Genomic DNA, 22,414 nt, shown 5'->3' with positions numbered 1-22,414 from the left:
CAGATGGAAGAGATAAATTCAATGCCACAGAAACATGCTTGATCATGTCCGTCCGCTAATGAGCAGCTCGCTTCCGAGGCAAGCCCGGGGGGTGGTGGGAGACTTGAGGCCCTAGGAAGACTAAGCCACTGGCTTCACCCAACGCAGATAGTCAGCTGTCCTGCAGGGGAGGCTGGATAGTGTCAGCCATGGGATGTGAGAACCCCACCAGTGCGCCATCTTCTCCCATACCACATTCCTCTGAAGGTAAAACTAGAGGGGGCTCCGCAGAGAGCGGAGGGATGGTGTTTAATTTAGACGGCATTACCAACGCCGTGCCCGACTCCGAGCTGCGCGAAGGGGTGTCGGGAGAAGAAAGTAGCGTGGTGTCGATCTGCACCAACATCGTCTGTGTCCGCTGATCGGGCACAGGAGCCTAAGGTGTGAACCCCAAATGACTGAACCAACGCCGGAATGGATTCGATAATCGAATAAGAAGGCCTAACTGAAGCAGAGGGCGAACCCGCTGGCGTGGATACAGTCAAGGTACTCCTCATATCCTTGGGGCCCACAGGCGCTCCAAGGGAAGGTGAAAACCCAAGGATAAGAAGAGATTGATAATATTCTTGCAACTGGGTCATAGTCGCCCCGGCTTCAGGGAAGGTAAAAAGGCATGGGGTAGACCTCCGTGACAACTCCGCAACCACAGGAGAAGAGCCTCAGGCAGTTAAGTCTGAAGAGGTCAGGACTTCGGCCGCCGGTGCACAGACTTACCTCAGGATGTCGATAGAGAATGTCGTCCACGGGAACGACTCTGGGCCCGCTAGCAGGCCGTGGAGTGAGAGGGAGACCAAGAACGACAGGAGAATTTGGAAGGCTTCGACAGCCGCGCCGCCTGGAGCTTCACCAGACGTTCTCTCAGTGCCTTCAGATGAAGTTGACGGCAGGAGTCGCATTTGTCATAATCGTTGTGTACTACCATGTACCACATACAAATAGAGTGAGGGTCTGTGCCGTACATTTGGCAGGTTTGAAGCCTGAAGACATATAGATAGAAAAGACACACTGGCCCGTTGACTAAAAGTCAAAGTAAGCCAGAAAATAGCCGGAAGTACAGCTACTAAATCCACCTTGAAGCGCCAAAAAACGGACATCAGTGAGTCAGGGGACTTATATGGACTTCATCCACGTCACATCTGGTGGTCCATGTCACTACGGAGTCGCTCGATGCCCTCCACTGACGTGCAGAGGTACAGCTGTGAAAAGTTTCCGGATACAGTCTGGCGCCGTGGGAGAATTCTAAGATAACAAATAAGCTTCTAGAACAGATAATGTAACTCACCTTTGCAGTAAGCACCAGGAAACCTTCCGTGAACATTGTGCTTTGTAACTTGTCTACATACCAATACTCCTGAGTAATGGCCCACCCGGTCTCCGTCACTGGGACCTCTTGCCTTCATATCTGGGACATTACATTTGTGTGCATAGAATGCATAGATCAAGGGTGGAATTTTATTCACCCCATGCAAGTGCTACACAAAACCATGCTATCCTTTGTGCTTGAGCTGGTAATGTCCATCTTGGAAAACTCAGCCAGCACATATCAAAATGTCAAGAGTAACAAGGATATATTGGTAAGAGTAAGAACAGAAAAGAACCATCAGAGGCTCGTAAGTGCTCAGTAATATCTACATAGTTCTCCAGGTTTATCTAGCGATTTTATTTTGAGTGCTGTGTACCAAAGCACCATACTGACTCTTAACGCTACGAAGATAACAGATATTATCAGAATAATTACAAAAGGACAAGAACTCAAAGGGTGTTGCCAGGTTGGACAGATTTTCACTAATGTAGCTGCAGCAGGTTGTTTGAGCTGGTAATGCCCATCTTGGGAATTTTAGCTTTGACAAACAGGGCCTTTTACTTTCAATAAACATGTGTACCTTGCAAGTAGAGGGTGGTATCCAAACCATTCTCATACTCCAATGTGCCTTTCCTCACTGAGGAGAAAAATACCAATCCACAACCCCCCTCCTCCCCTCCACTCAACTTTTTAGTTGTGAAAAACGTGAAAATGAAGAAGACTTTTGTTGGAGACTTTTACAACACTTCTGTTCCATAAACAGTGCAAAAGTACAACTGCTCTTGTGGTGGTGAACTAAGTCTTGGTAGAAGCTTTGCAGACAAAGGGCATGGACTACTACATGTATTACTAATTCTAAAGGCTACGTTCCTTGAGGCTAAGACCTTGTGACCCACTTCATTTAGCATGTTTAACTTTGGTAGTGTGGTAAAGGGGAAAATATATTGGATTTCAGTTCTGTGTATGCAGCCTGTAGCACTAAGCTTTTTGGTAGTAGTGTGGCAAGACAAAACTTCAGTTCACTTTACCATTAATGAACAAGTTACTTATCTTCGGTAACGATACTTCTGTAAGAGACATATATTAGTTATAGATTTCTTACCTTAGAATTACGTCCAGGCGTCAGACTGGCTCCAGGAAATTTTTCTTCAGCAGTACCCCAACGCATCTGTAGGTAGCGTCGGTCGACTGCGTTCGTCGTTAGCGTCGTGATTACCGGAATGACGCCACAGTTTCTACTTAGATGCCGCCCTTGCCCGCTGACGTGAGTTCTTTACATGACATTCTATGTCAGAAGCACAGAGCCATGCAAGACACTGACCACTGGTGCACAAAACTAGGACCCTGAAAGGGAGTCCCTTACTCTAGAAGTCAGTTCGCAGAATGGGGAGGTAAGGAATCTATAACTAATATAGGGCTCTTACAGATAAATGGTTACTGAAGATAATTAACTTGTTCATCTGAAAGAGACTATTAGTTATAGCTTCCTTATCTTAGGATAGATACCCCAGCAATATCAACCCCGGAGGTGGGTCTGCGAACTAAGTTCACACCAGAAAGTCCAGGAGAACTGAACGGCCAAAGAAGCAGTCTCTCCGGACTTGACTATCCAGGCAATAATGTTTAGTGAACGTGTGCAGTGATGCCCAAGTGGCTACCTGGCAGAAGTCACTGAGGGGGACTCCACGTCCCAAAGCAGTAGTGGCTGCAGTCGCCCCGGTGGAATGGGTGCACAACCCTACTGGAGGCTCCATTTTCGCCAAGGAATAACATATTTTAATGCAAAGAAGGACCCATCAAGAGATGGTTAATATTTGCACGGCTCTACTTTCTTGGCGCCCACATAGCCAACAAAGAGTTGATAATCCACCCGGAATTGTCATGTGCGATCCAGATAAAATGATAGGGCACATTTTGGATCCAGGCGGTGGACCCTCTCCTCCTCTTTAGAAGGATGCGGGGGCATGAAGAAGGTGGGCAAATTGATGGTCTGTCCTATGTGGAAAGGCGTAACCACTTTGGGAAGGAAAGAAGGTTGAGCTCGAAGGACAACCTTGTCCGGAGGAATAGCAAGGAAAGGAGGCTTAGAAGAAAGAGCCTGAAGCTTCGTCACAGTTGGGGGAGAAAGCCTACCTAGGTCTAGGGAGGTATTCAGACCACTAGCATCACCAAAGTCCTCTCGCCAGTCTGACTCATCTAATTGGTCTGCTAGAGGGACAGCAGACCCCTCCCAGTCCTTCTCGACCTCCTCTGGCTGCCACTCAGGGTAGTAGGGAAAGCCAAGGATGAACAGAGGTACAAAAGTACCCTCGGCATCGGTACCTGCGCCGGTCAACGTTGGTCCGGCGCTGTGTCCAAGTAGGGGGGAGAGGCTGGGGTAGATGCTGGCTGGGGCGCAGCCGGTGTCACCCCTGGGATCAGCGCCAGGGAAGGTACCATGAGGTCAACTGGCACAGATAGAGGCCTGGATCCATGGGGGCCCTGCGGCGCAGAGGCCGGTATCAAGGCCTAGAGCCCCCAGCCGAGTCTGCGGGGCCCGAAGGCACTCCGGTGGAGTCGAGCTGTCCAAAGATGGAATGGAGGGCGTCGTAAAAGGCACAAAGCTGGGCAGGGGACGCTCCAGCTCCCGGAAAGGGAGAGAAGTGTGGAGTCATCCCAGCGGGCTCCGAAACTTGAGCCGGGGAGTGGCGACGCTTTGGAGACCACGACCCCGACGACTGAGTCGACCGACGTCACCTAACGACGAGCAAGTATACTCCTACGAAAAAATGTCTCCAGATCCAGTCTGATGCCTGGGGGTAATTCTAAGTTAAGGAATCTATAACTAATAGTCTCTTTCAGATGTTCCAAACAGATGAAAGCGCTTGGGTTATGGTCAATTTTCAGAAACAACTTTCGTGAGTATTGTCAGAAGCAAGATGTGGTTTATGTATTTTTGGCAATGCTTAGAGTCCAAAGAAAAAATAATTCCTGTAAAACTAGTGGAAAACTTAGCTAAGTAATGTCATAGGGAGCTGTGTACCCCTGCACCTGCAAATTGAGGGAGAACAGCAACACATTTATTCAATTCTGGTGACTGATTAATTATGGTGATCCGTAACTGTTGCTGCAGCGTTACTAGAAAAATTATCGGCTACACAAAAGTTCTAAATTCAGGCTGCATTTTTAGAATATTTCAAGATGAAGAATCTGCATGGGAAAATCCATGTGGTTCAGCTAGTACTTTAGATCTATAAACTCATAAGACGAAAAACATACCACAAGTGAATCTAGAATTCCCAACCCTCTTTATCACTGAAAACCCAATTTTGACTGTGAAATGCACCAAGCACCTACCTTACATATTCTGGAAACAGGAATACTGCTGAAGGTTCTCAGCATATTTGCCTTCACACCAGGTGGTGGTTCAAAAACAAAAATACGACCAGCACGAAGCAAATTTACCGGCACCTAGGACAAAAAAGAAATATTTGTACTTATCTATGTAATTCATTTCACACATACATTTAGGATACAAACATTCAGACTTACCTTAGGATTAATTTCCATAGTCAGGAAAAGTCTGAAACATGCATGAGGCTGCAAAGAATGCAATTTCTTTTCTAGCTGCATCAGCCATCCAGGAGCAAGGTGAACATTTTTGAGCACCACCCATCTAAAACACACAAACTTAAAATAAGTACTTTTTATTACATTTACCAGGGTACAGTATAGTTTACGTAGACACTTTCTTGAACATACCGGCCAGATTTCACTGCAGTATTTATTGCTTTCTCAGCTTGATTAAATCCCTCAGAGGAACCTATAAGAAAAAAGGTTTGATCTCTAAAGCAAGCGATTCTTAATAAAAAAAAAAATAAACACAGTTTAAATTGCACACTAGTCTGTTAAACACTAGAAAGAATTACTTCAAATTAAATATTCAACCAAAGTTCCCATATACCTATTGCAATTGATGTTATCTGAGTATTTTGTTCAGCTGCTAGATCTTCCACACGACCACTGGCATCATACCCAGGCACAGAACACATCAGAACTGGTGTATTGGGTTTCACCTGCAAACAACATTTCAGGTAAATTAATCCTACCAACATTGTGTAAATTAAATAAGAAAGCATGCCAAGTTAATATATCGAGTATTATGGACTTGCTTCTTCTTTATTCAAAACTCAGCCTCCAGTGCCTTAAAGTTAAGGCAGTCCTGAGCTCAACCGCAGGGCTTTGAAATCAGAGTTATCCTTGGCTCAAAGAAACCAGAAGACTAATTTCTGTGAAACTCATCTATAATCTTGATAAATTAACATGATCGCTGCAGAGACTGCAGTAAACATACACCGAACCCTCTACAAACACACTACCAATATGAAGGCAATAATGAATCATTGGGTTGATTCAATTTGTTTCTAAAACTAGGATAATCTAAGACAGAATAATCTAAACTATATTATACATGGAGAGCTAGCTACAATGTAAATGTAAATTGTAAATTGATACTTGTATAGAGCACTACTCACCCGCAAGGGTCTCAAGGCGCTTGTACGAATACCGCTGTGGAACCCATCCTGGCTTTCCCTGTGAGGTGTCCACTCCTGGGCATCCCCAAGGTGGAGGCCAGGCATCCTTAGCGTTGTGGGGGCCGTTGTGGAGATTAAGCAAGCTATTGCCCAGAGTTGCAGAGTGGGACTCCATGATTGGAATAGGCACGAGGCGAGAATTATCAGGTCCGTGGAATTTTGAGACCAAGACCCGCCGAGGCGGGGAATTGTACCCTGGTCCCGGGCTAGACCTCTGCATCAGGGTCTGCCGCTCTAACCATTGAGCCACACTTCTCCACATCAATTTCAGTCTACGTAAAATGCCATATCCTTGTCAGAATACAGTGAAAACACTCGGCCTCTGTGGTAATCTATGGCCTCAGGGACACTTTTACCACATAGATTTGTGCTTTCTAGAAAATAACCTAATCAATGAAATAAGAAGCACTTTGTTAACTTACCTCTGTGTCAACAATGTGTGCCAAGTCTAAGGGTTGATCTATAATGGACATGAAAGATTCTCCAAGAATTGTTGACACAAATACATGAGCCATTGCTAGTAGACGATCTGGACGGAAAGCCTGAATAAGTAGTAAGCGATGTACTGCTTGTCCAATAGGCGCTGGAAAAAAAAAACAGTAGTTGAAAATCTGAAACAAAGTACTGTTACCCAAGTCTCATATTTTAATTTCTCATAATGAAAAAAAAGGTTAGCCATGAAAAACTGACAACTCTAGCCTTTCGAAAAATGAAGGTTCTATAGAACCGGCTTATTAACTCCGGCACTAAGAATTTCCCCTTGGAGAGTGCCTTATAGGCACGTGTGTCGGAGCTGGAAGAGGTCAGAAGACATTCGCAAAATCACCTGCATTCAAGTGCTGTAGGAAGCTGGCTCTGTATATACTATACCAAAGTAAGGTATAGTGTGCACAGAGTCCAGTGGATCCCCAAAGGCTTACCAATTTAAAAGTATACCTTACTCTCTTATTTGAGGTAGTGTGGGCGAGCAGTAAGGCTTTATCAGAGGGTAGTGGTAAACATTTATTGTACACACTTAGGCAAGAAATGGTGTCACACTGAACCCAGACCAATTGTTTTATCAAAAATATTCATTTAGTTGTATTTTATTTTTAGAACCAAGCACGACTTGGTACAGGTAAGTGGAATTGTACTATTCAAGACAGATTGATCAAAACAAGCAAGCTGGGTGAAATTGACTGATACAGGTGTGTAAAATATTTCAAGACAATAAGCATTTGTAAATACTTTGTGATTGCTTTTCAGAGTACTTTTTGGATCACTTTTTGTACTCAGCGGGATATGCCTAGATATCACACTGGGACATTTCCTAGATAAAGGTAATTAATACTGTTTGGTATTAAAACAGTTGCTTAGGTTTCCATACAAACACAACTCAACATTTGGAACTTTTTCAGAGGAAACAGTCAATGGAATCCTATGGAGAAAAAAAAAGGTTATCAGTTTGAAGATACACAATCGGTCATTGGGGTTGAGTTTCTGGGGTTAGAATAAGGGTTCCCCCAGAGTCAAGGATGCACTCAAACAGCATCCTCAGCGGCACTAGGGGTGATGGGTGCAGTGCGCGGAGGCCCAATTTTACGTGGACCTTCCACATAAAGGCTGCAGGTGCAGTCGGGAGGCTTGAGGTAGGTCAGGGATCACTAGGGCTCAGGTCAGGATCACTGGGTGGACCTCCTCGTGGTGTTGGGCCACTCAAACTCAGGCTGTGGGTGTCGGGTGCAGACTTACAGATTTGGCCGAAGCCAGGGTCTGGTGCTTCAGCAAGTCCAGTGCTCACAGGAGATAAAGTATTTGTAGGGAAGGCAGGGCAGATACTCTAGGTTTTGGGGGGAGGGGAGAGGGCTGCTGGCTGCAGGACATGCTGGGATTCCGCTGGTCTGAGGAGGCATGGTTCGGGGTTGCCCCTAAATACTAAATTTAGGGATGTTTAAGGTAGGTACAGGTATCTTTTGGTGGGTACACCTCCTATGATGCCAACCTCCAGTGGGACGTAGGCATACGCCTCTCTCTTAGCCATGGTGTAGCAAATCTCGATGCACATGTTTCTCCACCTGGATAAAGCTCTCTTATGGACAGCTTTCCCCTTCATCTTGCCCATACATCCAACGAACAGCTAGTCACCCAACCTCGACTCTCGGGTTCTTTCTTTTCATATAGAAACTCACTGCCCTTTTGAAGTTCAAATGATAAAGTCTCTCCTCCTGCTTAGATGGATGTAGGGGAGGATAGAAAGCAGGTAAGGTAATGGATTGTATTAAGGGAACGGAGTGACCACCTTAGGCAGGGAAGCAGCTCTGGTCCCAAGCACCAGCATGGAAGGAGGTGAAGGGAGGCTTGAAGCCAAGGGCTTGTAACTCACTCACCCTTCAAACAGATGTAATAGCAACAAAAAATATAGTTTTGAAGGTGAGAAATCTCAGCAGGCAACTATGCAAGGGCTCATAAGGAGAACCCAAAAGAAACGTAAATACAAGATTAAGATCCCACTGAGGCATTATAAACAAAATGGGAGGAAATGTATAGTGAGACCTTTAAATAATCTCATAGCTATAGGGGACTTAAAAAGAGAAGGCTGATCTGGCAAACAAAGAAATGCCGATAAAGCAGACAGATATTCTTTAACAGTTGCAATAGCGCAACCCTGCTGCGCCAGGGATAGCGCACCAGGGATAGCGCAAAACTTGCTTTCAAAGGGTCAATAGACTTCTCTACCCACCAGTTAACACATTTCTGCCATCATAGACCATCTTAGTGGAGTGTCTTCTGGCCGATAAAGTAAGATCCACAACATCAGGTGGGAGGGAGAAAGAACTCAGGTTGCCCCATTCAATCCCAGGCATGAAAGTGCAGGCTCTGGGGGTGGGGGTGTAGAACCTGCCCCTGCGATTGCAAGAGGATGTCTGCCCTGAGAAGGAGACAGAGTGGAGGGCACAATTAAGGTGTTCTTCGAGGAGATCGATTTTGTGATTTATGGCCCACCTCCAAATGTCCTGTGCAAGTTGTGACAGCTGGAGAAAATGTGCCCCCCCCCGTTTTTGTATATAATAGATGGCTGTCATGCTGTCTATACGTTTCAGGACAGCTTTGCCTGCAAGGGGAACTTGAAAGGCTTTGAGCGCTAGAAATACTGCTAGCAGCTCTAGATGATTTATGTGAAGCTGCTTTTGCTGTTGAGTCCCAATGCCCTGAATGGTGTGAGTTTGTAGATGAGCCCCCCCCCCCCCAACCAGTGAGTGAGGGCCTTGGAAAGGTTTTATGGATTCCACCACTGCGGTGAGTATTGCAGGCGTCCATAAAAGACAAGTCCTTTTAAGATACTTAGAGTGGAAGCAAAAGTGGAAGGAATTCTCTATTTTTGTCCTGAAGAAGGTGAACATAATCATATAGTCACACCGAAACGCGTCGACGCAATTTACTTTGTTAAATCTGTAATAGGACTAGAAGCATAGAGGTCAAATTTCACTGTACCATGCATTGTCCATAGTCATTCTGAGATTAACTCAGTAAGGGCGTACTGTGGCTGCCTCATCCTTTTCTCTCCTTCCGTGTGGTGTATGTTTACATTTGCTGCTATTTGATGTCATGTCTTCTGAGAATTATGAATTTTAATTGTATTTTTATACTGCGGTAATTTTGGTGCCTATTTATAATATTGAAATGTAATGACTTGTTGTGAGAAGTTGGCCTGATATGCAGTGCTCACTATTTTAGTGATCACTATGTATCAGTCCAAACAACCCTTATTGATGTTTGGTTGCAAGTCAACCTGATAGACCAGCTATCCTAGTAGCATGGACACGTGCAGTCTTTAGGCTAAACTCTAGAGGGCGTGTTAAGCCAGCTGTTTTACCATCACATTTACCCTGTGAACACCAAGTGAAAGGACACCACACAAGTTGTTATGAAAAATAAAGTATATTTATTTATAACAAGACTACCCTGAACTCTTTATGAGTCAGGGAGCTGAGCACATAACAAAACTCTTAAGAAAATACTTAAAGTCGCACAATTTACACAAATGCCCGAGGGGCACGAAAAACCATATATTACAAAAGTGGAATGCGAATTACTAGCAGGTAAGTAACTATTCTCATAGGCTTTAGGATCGCTAGGACTGGACTACTGAACCTTTAGATTACAAGCAGGAGGCCTAGGGACGTCGTGTGCAGAGTGGGAACTCTCACGCGTAAGGCGGGAAAAAGTCTATGGAGGCTAGTAAAAGCAAAGTTAGTGTTTTCGGGCGAACCCGACTAGGTAGGTCAAAAACGAAAGTGGATCTAGACACTTAGAGAGTTGGTCTACGCTGGAGCACCGGAGTACTCGGTTTACCTAGCCCAGGGGCTGCGGCTGCATAGGGTTCAAATGTCGTCGGGTTTCTTCGTTGATGAACCAGGAGCCTGAAGGAAGAAGTTGCTGGCAGGCGACCAGTGAAGAAGTTCGTGGGGATCCAAGCCTGGATCGGGGAAGAGGAAGACCTGTAAGCAGAGGGGACCAAGTTCTGAATCACTAGCCAGTGATTTAGGTGGGCACCAGAGTGGCACCGGACGAAGTCACCTCGACCAGGTGAGTGGGCGCTGCTGGGCTCTGCAGTCTCTCGGACCAGGAGGCGTTGTCGGCGACCAGGATGGAGGTGCGAGCTGTCCCACGAAGATATCTGCTGTCGACGTCGCTGGACCCAGGATTGGGGCAACAAGTCTTGGCAAATGCAAGCCCACGCGGTGGACTTAAAATGGCGTCTGGAGTGGACCAGGAGGGACCGGGGTGCTCCTCTGTTGGAGGGGAGCAAGGGCCAGCCTGGAGCAACCAGACCAGCGGTGTTTGTCGAAGTTCGTCGTCAGAGGGCCACTAGCCAACGGGCAAGTGACCTGGACAACGCGGTGAGCAGAAAAGAGCAGAAGGGCCCCACGCAGATCTCGTGGATGCAAGGGGGCTGAACTTCGGTGCTGGAGCTGCTCAGGGTCGGGGCTTCTCTTACCCCAAAGCACTCAGTTGAGGGTCACTCGGTGGTCGTGCTGGACAAGCGTTGTGCAGTCTTGAAGATGGCCGGTCCCTCGAGGTCTCGTCACACCCACGGGTCTCAGCTGGGCTGAAGATGCAGGTAGAGGTCAGAGGTGCCAGGGAAGCCGGTTCTCGTCGAGCTGGGCAGTCTTGATCCGGAGGAGAGACTTACAGCAGACCGCGATGCTTGGATGGTGCCTGCTGCTGCAGGGTGACTACTCCTTAGTCACAAGGGAGAAATATTAGGAAGAGTCTTGAGTTCCTTTCGTGGAAAGTAGTTTCAGGATTCAAAGATGATCTGATTTGGAAGGGGGCCTGCTCCTACCTTTATCCTGCAAAAGGGGGCTGGCACGCGACTAAGTTCAGCCCTATGGGTGGGACTGGGAAGGGGGGTGGTTACACCCCTCTCCCATGCCAGGCTTTCCCCAGCTCAGGGGCTGGTGTGCCCCTGGAACTGGTTCTAGCCGGCATATGCACAGTGAGCACCGGGGTGCCACTTGCAGTCACCTTCCTCTAAAGCCCTGCCTACCTAGGATACACAAAATCCTGTCTGGGACGGTGCTGGCACCGCCCCTATCAGGAAACCCTTTGTCCTTGCCTCCCGCGCTGGGAGGACTCCCAGCAGCAGGAGGGCAGACTTGTGTCTCGGTGGCAGCATCCATCTTGTGGAGCTGAGGCTATGTCTGACTTTAACCGGGGTTACAGGTTACCAACATGTCGTGTCCCTCTAGGAGGGTGGAATGCTAACCCCGTCGCCAGAATTGGCGAGGGGTTAGTATTCCAATTCGTATGACACCTTACTCGACATGTTTTGATAATGTTATTCCAAAGTTAGCATATGACAGCGAGGTACATAATGCACTTAAGAGTATATGGTATAGCGTTATCATGGAACAGCTATTAGGACTTGGTTCTGCAAGCTGCAAACGGGCTCAGCTCATGCCAGAGCACCATTTCACATTATTCCACGCACTCTGCCTTCAGGATTGTTAAGGCCTGCCATAGGAGTGACTGATAGGAATATATGTGTCCATTTTAGGTTTAGATATAGGAATACTATATCTAAAGCAAAGGGTGATTACACCACCTTGCCCCAGCTGTCAAGCAGCCAGTTGTGTCTGATTTAGTTAGTCAACCCAGGGGTGGCATAATACATGCTGCAGCCCCTGGGAGACTTCTGGGTACACCTCTGCCCTGGTTACAGGGACACAAGAGAGGGCCCAGTGCCAATTCAGTACCTGGGTACAATTTGGAATAGAGAGAACAGCTAGGCTGTGGGTCCGATTAGCAGGCCCACAGCCAGGGAAAGTCGTAAACCAGTGAAGCAAAAAGCAAAAATCTGGGGTGATCATAGGATTGCAGACCCTACTCTCCTACACTTGTTATTGAATTTTTTTCATTTATTTTGTAACAAATAAAACTTTTGTAATATTAGTGAGTGTACCCCTTTTGGAGTTAATCCAAGTGTAAGAATGTGGTGTATGTGGATCTGATTTTGAAGTTTGTTCTCCAGTCCAAAGGGTAAAATCTTTTTAACTACACAGGGATGTGTGCCATGCAGACTCTTTGTTTAGTTCTGCACCTAGACACTCAGCCTGCAAAGGCAGTGTGTGGGTGTCAGGGCACAGGGCCCCTAAGGGTGGCACAATAAGTGCTGCAGCCCTTAGGGGTCTTCTCTGGTCACCATGCCCTGGGTACCTAGGGTACCATTTACTGGGGCGGACAGGTGGCCAGAGATGCCAATTGGGTTTTGGTTTCAACACAGTTATAGAGTGGGAACACTGGCCCTGGGCACCTGGTTGGCAGGAGCCCAGGGCACACTCAGTCAAAGTACATCAGCAATTCAGCAAAAAGTGGGAGCATACCTATGCAAGAAAGATGGCACTTTCACAAAACGCCTGGCTGCCAGAATGACATCACAGACTTCGGGAGGAAGATCGAAAGGTGTCAACTGTCGCCGCTCAATCTCCTTGCATGGAGGTGGAGGCTGGACAGGTTCGGGTGTAGGATAGTCCCTTGCTGCTGCGACAGAAGATCCTCCCGAAGAGGCAGACGGATCAGGGGATCGACGCTCATACTGAGTAGCTCGGGATACCATACTCTTCCAGCCCAGTCCGGAGCCACAAGAATAACTTAGGGCTGGTCGCGCCTGTTCATCTTCAGCTTCTGGGCAGAAGTGGTGTAGGTGGAAAAGCGTACAGTAGACCGCAACTCCACTCGAGATGAAAAGCGTCTGAGAGAGCGTGCAGAACTGATAACATTGCGCTTTCCCTTTGGTGGCGAATAGATCTAACCAAGGCTCTCCCCATTGCAGAAAGAGACCTTGCGCCACGTCCGAGTTCAGACGCAATTCATGATCCATCATGCACCGGCGGCTGAGTTTGTCCGCCCTGGCGTTCAGAGAATCTGCCAGGTGTTGAACCACCAAGGTAATGCTTCGATGTTCCGGCCATGTCCAGAGGCGCAGAGCCTCCTGACATAGGGTCCACGACCCCTCCCCACCTTGCTTGTTGCAATACCACATGTCGGTGGTGTTGTCCGTGAACACCTGCACTTCACTTCCCCGGACAGAGGGAAGGAATGCTTTCAGTGCAAGTCGGATCGCCCGCAGCTCCAAAAGGTTGATATGGAGCCGGGACTCCGCCGGAGACCAGAGACATCTCCAGAGGTATAACCACTGTTATACCTCTGGAGATTGTGGACTCTATACACACACTGAACCTACTTTGGTCCAGTATATATAGAGCCACTTTCTTACAACCTGCACGCAGGGGTACTGCTAAGCAGAAAGCTTTCCGGATGCAGTCTGACACCTGGGGATAATCTAAGGTAAGGAATCTATCACTAACGTGTCTCTTTCAGATCCGGAACGCAGCGATTCACGTCTGAACCCGATGTCAGAAAAAAACAATCTAACAATGAAGTCTATGCCCATGCGCACTATCACCGAACGGAGGAGTGACCTACTTTGTGACTAGAAAAGACTTCTTCAAACAAAAATAAAGTGCAAACACCCGGACCCAACACTAGATGGTAGGCTTTTGCAAAGCATGCGATCTACAGCTCACATGCCTCGAACATGAAGTTATCGGTTAACAGGTAAGTATTCGGTCACTGTGGTGGAGCTTCTGGGGTTAGAACAAGGGGTTCCCCAGGGTCGAAGATGCACTTTCAAAGTTCTAGGGCGGCCGGGTGCAAAGTGCTGAGGCCCAATGTTATCCAATGGGGGATAGGGGGCCTCCATTGGTGGCTGCTCATGAGCAGGCCATATGGTTGTGGGAGCAAAGCTCCTGGTGATAGGCTCAGGGCAAAGGGGATCCGTGTTAGCACCCAAAGTACACCAGCAGCAGCACATGGGCAGCTGGCTGCAGAGTGCTGTTTTCACGTCTAGAACCGTGTTGATTTCAATGGGGATTCTCCGGTTACAACAAAGACTGCAGGCTCGGGACGAAGATATTATGGAGGTGACCACCGGTTGGAGAGGTAAGTTGGGATGCCTCTGGATGCTGGGACACCATTGGTTGGGCCACCCAAGGTCGTGGGGCTTCGGGTGCGGGGGTGTCTTTAGGCGTCGGGTTTTCTTACCAGCTCCGGTCACGGTCGGGGGGTCCTCCTTGTGGTGTTGGGCAACTCAAACTCGGACCGAGGGCGTTGGGTGCAGACTCGTGGATTTGGCTGGAGCCAGTGTCTGTGGGTGACCAAATCCAGAGTTAACGGGAGAGTAAGTCTTTGGGGTAGAAGTCAGTGCAGGTCCTTCGGGTTCTTGAGGCTGCAGGACACAGGGATTTATCTTCTGCAGGTTTGAGGTAGGGAGAGGCCGGTAGGGCTACGGCCAAGTTAGTGGGCGTCCTCCACTTCTTAGTCTTAGCTCAGCTTCTTCTGTCCTTTTCTTCTTAGTCGGTTCTTGTCTGAGGAGGGAAGGTTCAGGGGTGCCCTTACATGCTATAGTTAGGGGCGTTACAGGTAGGTAAAGGTTGGTACCAATGGGTCCCTTCCTTGGGGTGGGTTTACCTATTGTGCCACCCTCCAGTGGGGGGGGGGGCATATGCCTCACTCTGGTTGGCTGGGTCACCCCATTTGCAAGATGGCGGGGACTGACAGTTGTGCTTCACCTCGCCTCCCCCACCTGAGGGGTGGGGTTTGCAAAGGTGGGCACACCTCCCTTCCTCACTTGGTTTTCCTGCCGATCCTCCCACCCAAACGGGGGGGGAGGGGGTCAGAAACGGTGGGGGCCAGTTGCTGGAAGTAGCAAAGGGCCTGGGGAACCTCACAATGGCAACAAGCCTTTGAAGCTTCCACTTCGTGGACCCTGCCCATTCTTGGGTAGGAGGCTTGGCGCCTCGTTCCAGGATGTGCATTGTTACAGACCCCAAGAGAAGCAGAATCTCGACCCACGGGTCCAGAATCATGTCTGGTGGTGGCAGCTGGTGAGCAGCTACTCAGCCTGGACACTAGTGTTAGGTCGTTTTTCAGAGAGCATCTCTAAGTTGGCCTCTGTATGCATTTTTTATTAAATGCCACACTGGCATCAGTGTGGGTTTAATGTGCTGAGACGTTTGATAGCAAACGTCCCAGTTTTCAGTAAAGCCATTATGGTGCTTTAAAGTTCGTAATGACAAACTCCCAGCACCATACACTCTTAATGGCATTACTGCACTTACAATGTTTAAGAATTGGCTTAGACACTGTAAGGGTACAGGGCTCATGCACCTGTACCCTCACCACTGGTATAGTGCACCCAGCTAGAGGGGTGGCTGACCTATGCCAGGGCAGTGGGTTGTAGGCATGGCACACATACAGAAGGGGAGAGAGTCTGACTACTCTACTCCGGCCCCCCTATCCACAGACTGATACACACAAAGAGGAGTAGAGAGTAATGATCTAGGTGGGGGCACGTGCTAGGTGTAAACATACTGTCCTCATCTTCATCATTGCGCTTGCTGCAATACTCCCCCGGGCAGACCGCCTGGGGTGGAGCAAAAGGGAGGGGAAGACAATACAAACATGTAAGATATACAAATATTTCTTGCCAAAATATAATGGGATCACCGAAAGAAAAGTGCTGTGAAGGTTAAAACTAGCTGGGAGTTGCCACTGCTCAAAAATGTATTCCTGAACCCTCCGGCCAGAGCTAACAATGTTAAGGATGGTGGTGACAGGAAAGAATTAAGAATTCCTACACCCCTCCTTACTGCCGAATCGTCGACATGTTTCGGACATGTTTCTGGTGCCCGCAGTGTTGAGTCACACCGGCATTCTACAGGACCTCTCTCACACAAATAGTGTTTCCGCCCTCGATTCCAGGATACGGTACCCCTAGGAACCCGCTGTTCCTACCACGACGGAAACCCTACGTAACACACTCCCATTGTTCTGTAGGGGATAATACAAGCAGAGAATCTAGTTATTCGTGCGTGGAATCTAACTCTTATTCACACAGTACTGATCTATAGCTGGCTTGCACCACCATGCACTTTATGTCTGGTCATGGATGGTCCTCCACAATATATACATATCCATACTCGGACAGGTCATACATTCCCTAGGTGAATTTACCTTGAAATATACGCAGGTAATTATACGTCGCCAGACAGGTGTCCATCTTATTTCAGCTCTACTCATTAACACTATACAGCAGAAATCTCAACTCACCGAGTTTATCATGAAATATGCTAAAACTAGCAAGAACGATGGAGAGCTCCCCTGTAGTCACACAATGGGGGAGACCGATACAAAACAAGGAAGCAAATGATTAGGAAGTAGCACATAATATTGCAATGGTCAATCGGACCCTTTAACTGAATGTCGCTTAAGTTATATGTCGAAACCCCCATGGGACTTTGAACCGGGTGGGAAAAAAGTTAGAATTTCGATTGCCATGCTTTTAATCATACCCATGCAATCAGACTGTAAGTGTTTGTCTTATCGCAACATAGCCTCTAATGCCGGTTGTCTAGCTTAATAGACCACCACATGTGAGTAATGACCTACTGCCCACTATTTCGGTATTGTTTATGCGTTTAAACAGTCTATGGACATAGTAAGTTTCTGTCATATATTTAAATTTACATAAGCCACCCTATTCACACATGATGTTCGGAAATGTGTACATGTATGTCTGGGCATCACTCATACATGTAGTGCAGCATGTGAATATAAACAAAGACCTCTTTCTTTTTTGTAGAATAGTTTGACACATATACTATATTAATTTCACGCTGTTGCTAGCAATGGAGGCATTTGCTTGTAATTCTATGTCTACAGTTTTGAGTGCAGATTGCGATTATGTCATAAGTTGACTATATCATAACCTATATTCCACTTGAATTCAAGCAGATGAGATGGAATCCCTCATAACCAATGACCACCTGCGCAAGACATGATGAAGCAGGACCAGCGGGGAATAGGGCGGGCCTTTACAACCACATGACCATCACAAATGGTGTTTACATCATTGTGTAGGTATTAAACAATTAAAAAATAATAAACTAAGAACAAGTGCCCCATTTATATAAGAACATGCCACACTACATGAACGAGAGGTGTCCCTACACTTATATGTACTCCGCTACTTGAATTCAATTGGAATATGGGTTGTGATATAGAGTCAACTTATGACAATCTGCATTCAAAACTGTAGACAAAGAATTACACCAGGTCATCGTCCACTAAGTATATGTCATCAACATATGACAATGCCTGGTCATCAATTTTTTCCAAGTAATTCTGTGACTCTGGCTGAAAACAGCCCGGAGCTATTCTTATGCCCCCGTGGTAAACAGCAAAAAACATAGTTGATGGACAGAATGTAGAACAATGTCATACATTCAGCCCAGTACAAGGATCTGGGCCTAAATCCATCGTTTTTTTGCACTCCACACCACCCTGGGTTAGACACTGGCTATATGCAAATCAGCTCTGACCCTGTGCCTCATGGGAACAGTCCAGTCCGAACTACCAAGCCATGTCTTTCCCAGACCGGAATCAAGCATCCAAGGACCGGTTTCTGGCTATCAGCCTTCATCAGCCTGGATAGCTTGACTCCAGTGGTGTGGAGAGCCTGGGACTCACGTCTGAGCATACCCAGCACACTCGGGGTGAAAATTGCAAAAAACATAGTTGATGGACAGAATGTAGAACAATGTCATACATTCACCTGTGGTAAACAGCAACATTGTTTTCAAGAACCTAGCGCCATGAAGGCTCTCAAATATCTGCTTCCAGGTGCTATATTTTGGCAGAAAAATCCATTTGAGATGTCTATTGCTTTGTATTTCGTCTGCACTATGTAATTAATTAGTGCGGCACTGTGTGCATTTTGTACTGCAAATGTGCGAGTAAGCTGTGTTCAAATGTCTGTTATCTAATACTACATGGTATGATTCATCTGGTTTCATTACTGGAAACAGAGGATTATTAATTGAAGAGGTGCAACTTTAATTCACACCTTAATATTCCAGTTGTTATAGGATTTCCGTAACATGCTTTGCTTTATTGTTTATTGGGTATTGTCTTTGAGGTTATATGGTGGTCCTCAATGATGTATCATAATAAGGTGAACTGTCATCCCACCCGACTAGGTTGTGGTGTAACGCAGGAGCCAGTGCTAAAGCCCACTCCCAAGCGTATAAGTGCTTAATTGATTCTGGAACGAGGTCGAAAAAGGCTGGTAAAATCACTTTTTCCCCCCTTTGGGCAACCCATTACGAAGTCAGGTGGCCAATCTTTTTAAGCCAGTAAAGTATGAGTTACTTACCTTCGGTAACGATGTATCTGGTGGAGACGATCCTACCCGCAGATTCCTTCACGTAGAATTATCCCCAATTGTGAGACTGGATCCAGAAAATCTTTTTGCCTCAGCATCCCTGTGTGCTGAGGGGGAATGGGGGGGGGGACCGCCTCAGCGTCCTCCGTGCACGTGACGTCAGTGAGGTCACATAAGTCCTAAAGTCCCACCCTGGCGCGCATACGTCAGTTTTCTTCCAAGAACTTTTCCGCGCCATAGGAACAGTGTGCGAAGGAGCAGAAAAAGGAATAGTGAGGAACACCATAAGAAGCAGAGCCAAACACTGCAGTACCCAAGCCAGGGAAAAGAATGAAAAGCAACCCTGCCAGTACTAAGACAGCCCCCCCTGGAGGGAGTGCCTCGATTATAGCAAAAGTAAAGAAATAGGAAAAAACTTCTATTTCTTTACTTTTGCGATAATCGCGGCACCCGCGCTTCACTTTTAATGATTAAAGTAAAGCGCCGGTGCCGCGATTATAGCGAAAGTAAAGAAATAGGATAAAAAATCTATTTATTTTCTTTTGCTATAATCACGGCACACACCTTTCCAGCGCGAAAGTGAAAAAAATGTGGCGCTTGTGCACGTGAGCGCAAGCTGGTGGCCGCTTTGGAAGCACTTCTAAAAGCGGCTTACTAAATGTCTCACCAGAGCAACGCATGCGCTGGCTCAGGCAAGACCTAAAAAAGGGCACTGGGTCGAGATTGTGATCAGGCTGTCATTGTTTGTATTCCACAGATCGCTGTGTCACCATATAGAAGTAATACCAAACACATTTGTATCACTCACATGAGGGGCTTGCACATAATCCCAAGGCTGTGTAATAGTGTTCTCACGAAGTTCTTTGTGTCAGCAAGGTAGGTGTTTCCTAGGAACTAGCCCAAGTGTGTCAAATGCAAATGTGTGTTTCAAAAGTCAATGTGACAAAGGGAAGGCAACTTTAGGAAAGAGCCTTGTACATGTATATTGGCACTATACCCTACCAGGCCTAATTCTGGCACATGCCAGGAGGAGCTGCTTTTTGGCTGCAGAGAAGCTGCGCAAGACACCCCCACAAGCAGGAAAAGAGCACCAGGAGTAAGGCACAGGATAGGTCTGACACAGGTAGCCAGAAAACCAAACTCCATGTACAATGCACCCTTTTAGAGGTAAGGAGGTCTGAAAAATGGCTACAAGTAGCTATGGCTCACTGCCAGGAGCAGAAAAGCCAAAATTCATCAAGACGGACCCAAAGGGTCATAAATAAACATTTAAATCTTGGTGCCCCGGTTGAGACAAATGATATTGTAATTGCCACAAATTCCTGAAAATAGACACTGAGGTCCAGGAACAGATGCTGAGGGCAACCCCAATAATAAAATATCAATGGAGAGGGGGCGTGCATAGGGCCACAAGCATACTCTATTGGTAGGTCTTGAAGATGCTGTGGCAGCTTAGTGAGTCAAAAAAGGACTCCAGGAAACTTTTTTTCCCCCAATCCAATACTTCGCTGATAGTCGACAAAGTTTTATAGTGTAATCAAAGCAATTGACTGTTGGAACTACCCCTCATTGACTTCAATGGTAGGTCATACAATGAAAAGCATATTGCTTCTGTCCCCAATGACGTTATAATGGTGAATTATAACATATGGCTGATTTTACTGTTGATATGACACTCTGACAAATCAGTAGGCCTACCTTATTGATGACACACCCTTATTATGAGGTGTAATGTGTTTGTGTCTAGTATAGGTGGGGGTACTGTTGCTTTAGGGTTCAGGACCCACCTTAATATGAGGGTGTCACCAAAAGTATTTCCATCTGACTATATTTGTAATTTTTGTGTAGTATTTAGTAGTGACTGTGTGTAATAAAAGAAATTTTCCTTTGCAAAAGAAAACAAGCATTTACAATGCAATGGTCTCGGCATTAATAAAGGTAGAGCTATTGGCATTGCTCACGACATTTAAAAAAAATAAAAAATAAATGGTAGTCATTTACAATGGCAATAGGTGAGCATTAGAGAGTAGTAGAGAGTATTCGCGGACACAGAGCGCCACACACACAGAGCCCCCCCCCCCACACACACACAGAGCCCCCCCCACACAAACACACACAGCCCCCCCCCCACCACACACAGAGCCACCCACACACACAGCCACCCACACACACACACACAGCCACCCACACACACACACACAGCCACCCACACACACACACACACACAGCCACCCACACACACACACACACAGCCACCCACACACACACACACACACACACACAGCCACCCAGCCACACACAGCCACCCACCCACCCACAGCCACCCACCCACACACAGCCACAGAGCCACACACACAGAGCCACACACACAGAGCCACACACACAGAGCCACACACACAGAGCCACACACACAGAGCCACACACACAGAGCCACACACACAGAGCCACACACACAGAGCCACACACACACAGAGCCACACACACACACAGAGCCACACACACACACAGAGCCACACACACACACAGAGCCACACACACAGAGCCACACACACACACACAGAGCCACACACACACACAGAGCCACACACACACACACAGAGCCACACACACACACACAGAGCCACACACACACACACAGAGCCACACACACACACACAGAGCCACACACACACACAGAGCCACACACACACACAGAGCCACACACACACACAGAGCCACACACAGAGCCAAACACACACACAGAGCCAAACACACACACAGAGCCACACACAGAGCCACACACACAGAGCCACACACACACACACAGAGCCACACAGAGCCACACACACACACACAGAGCCACACACACACACACAGAGCCACACAGAGCCACACACACACACACAGAGCCACACACACACACAGAGCCACACACACACACACAGCCACACACACACACAGAGCCACACACACAGAGCCACACACACACACACACACAGAGCCACACACACACACACACACACACACACAGAGCCACACACACAGAGCCACACACACAGAGCCACACACAGAGCCACACACAGAGCCACACCCACACATAGCCACACACACACACACACACAGAGCCACACACACACAGAGCCACACACACACAGAGCCACACACACAGAGCCACACACACACACACACAGAGCCACACACACACACACACACAGAGCCACACACACACACACACAGAGCCACACACACACACACACAGAGCCACACACACACACACACACACAGAGCCACACAGAGCCACACACACACAGAGCCACACAGAGCCACACACACACACACAGAGCCACACACACACAGAGCCACACACACACAGAGCCACACACACACAGAGCCACACACACACAGAGCCACACACACACAGAGCCACACACACACAGAGCCACACACACACAGAGCCACACACACACAGAGCCACACACACACAGAGCCACACACACACACACAGAGCCACACACACACACACAGAGCCACACACACACACAGAGCCACACACACAGAGCCACACACACAGAGCCACACACACACACACACAGAGCCACACACACACACACACAGCCACACACACAGAGCCACACACACACAGAGAGCCACACACACACACACACAGAAAGCCACACAGACACACACACAGAGCCACACACACACAGAGCCACAAACACACACACACACACACAGCCACACACACACAGCCAC

At 47.4% G+C, this 22,414-nt stretch overlaps 1 protein-coding gene across 1 annotated transcript in view; it reads right to left on the bottom strand.

The window, feature by feature from the left end:
• Positions 1-22,414, bottom strand: part of DYNC1H1 (dynein cytoplasmic 1 heavy chain 1) — a 1,596,152-nt gene that overhangs the window by 434,003 nt on the left and 1,139,735 nt on the right. Inside the window, exons 65-69 of the mRNA XM_078660192.1 lie at positions 6,339-6,499; positions 5,286-5,397; positions 5,084-5,144; positions 4,874-4,997; positions 4,679-4,792 (exon numbers count right to left, since the gene is read on the bottom strand). Coding sequence (XP_078516318.1) covers positions 4,679-4,792; positions 4,874-4,997; positions 5,084-5,144; positions 5,286-5,397; positions 6,339-6,499 — 572 coding nt within the window. The remainder of the gene's footprint in view (positions 1-4,678; positions 4,793-4,873; positions 4,998-5,083; positions 5,145-5,285; positions 5,398-6,338; positions 6,500-22,414) is intronic.

This window comes from Lissotriton helveticus, chromosome 9 (assembly GCF_964261635.1).
Source record: "Lissotriton helveticus chromosome 9, aLisHel1.1, whole genome shotgun sequence".
Classification (NCBI taxonomy): domain Eukaryota; kingdom Metazoa; phylum Chordata; class Amphibia; order Caudata; family Salamandridae; genus Lissotriton; species Lissotriton helveticus.
The sequence above is the reverse complement of the archived record's forward strand: the minus strand, read 5'-3'. Positions and strand labels throughout refer to the sequence as shown.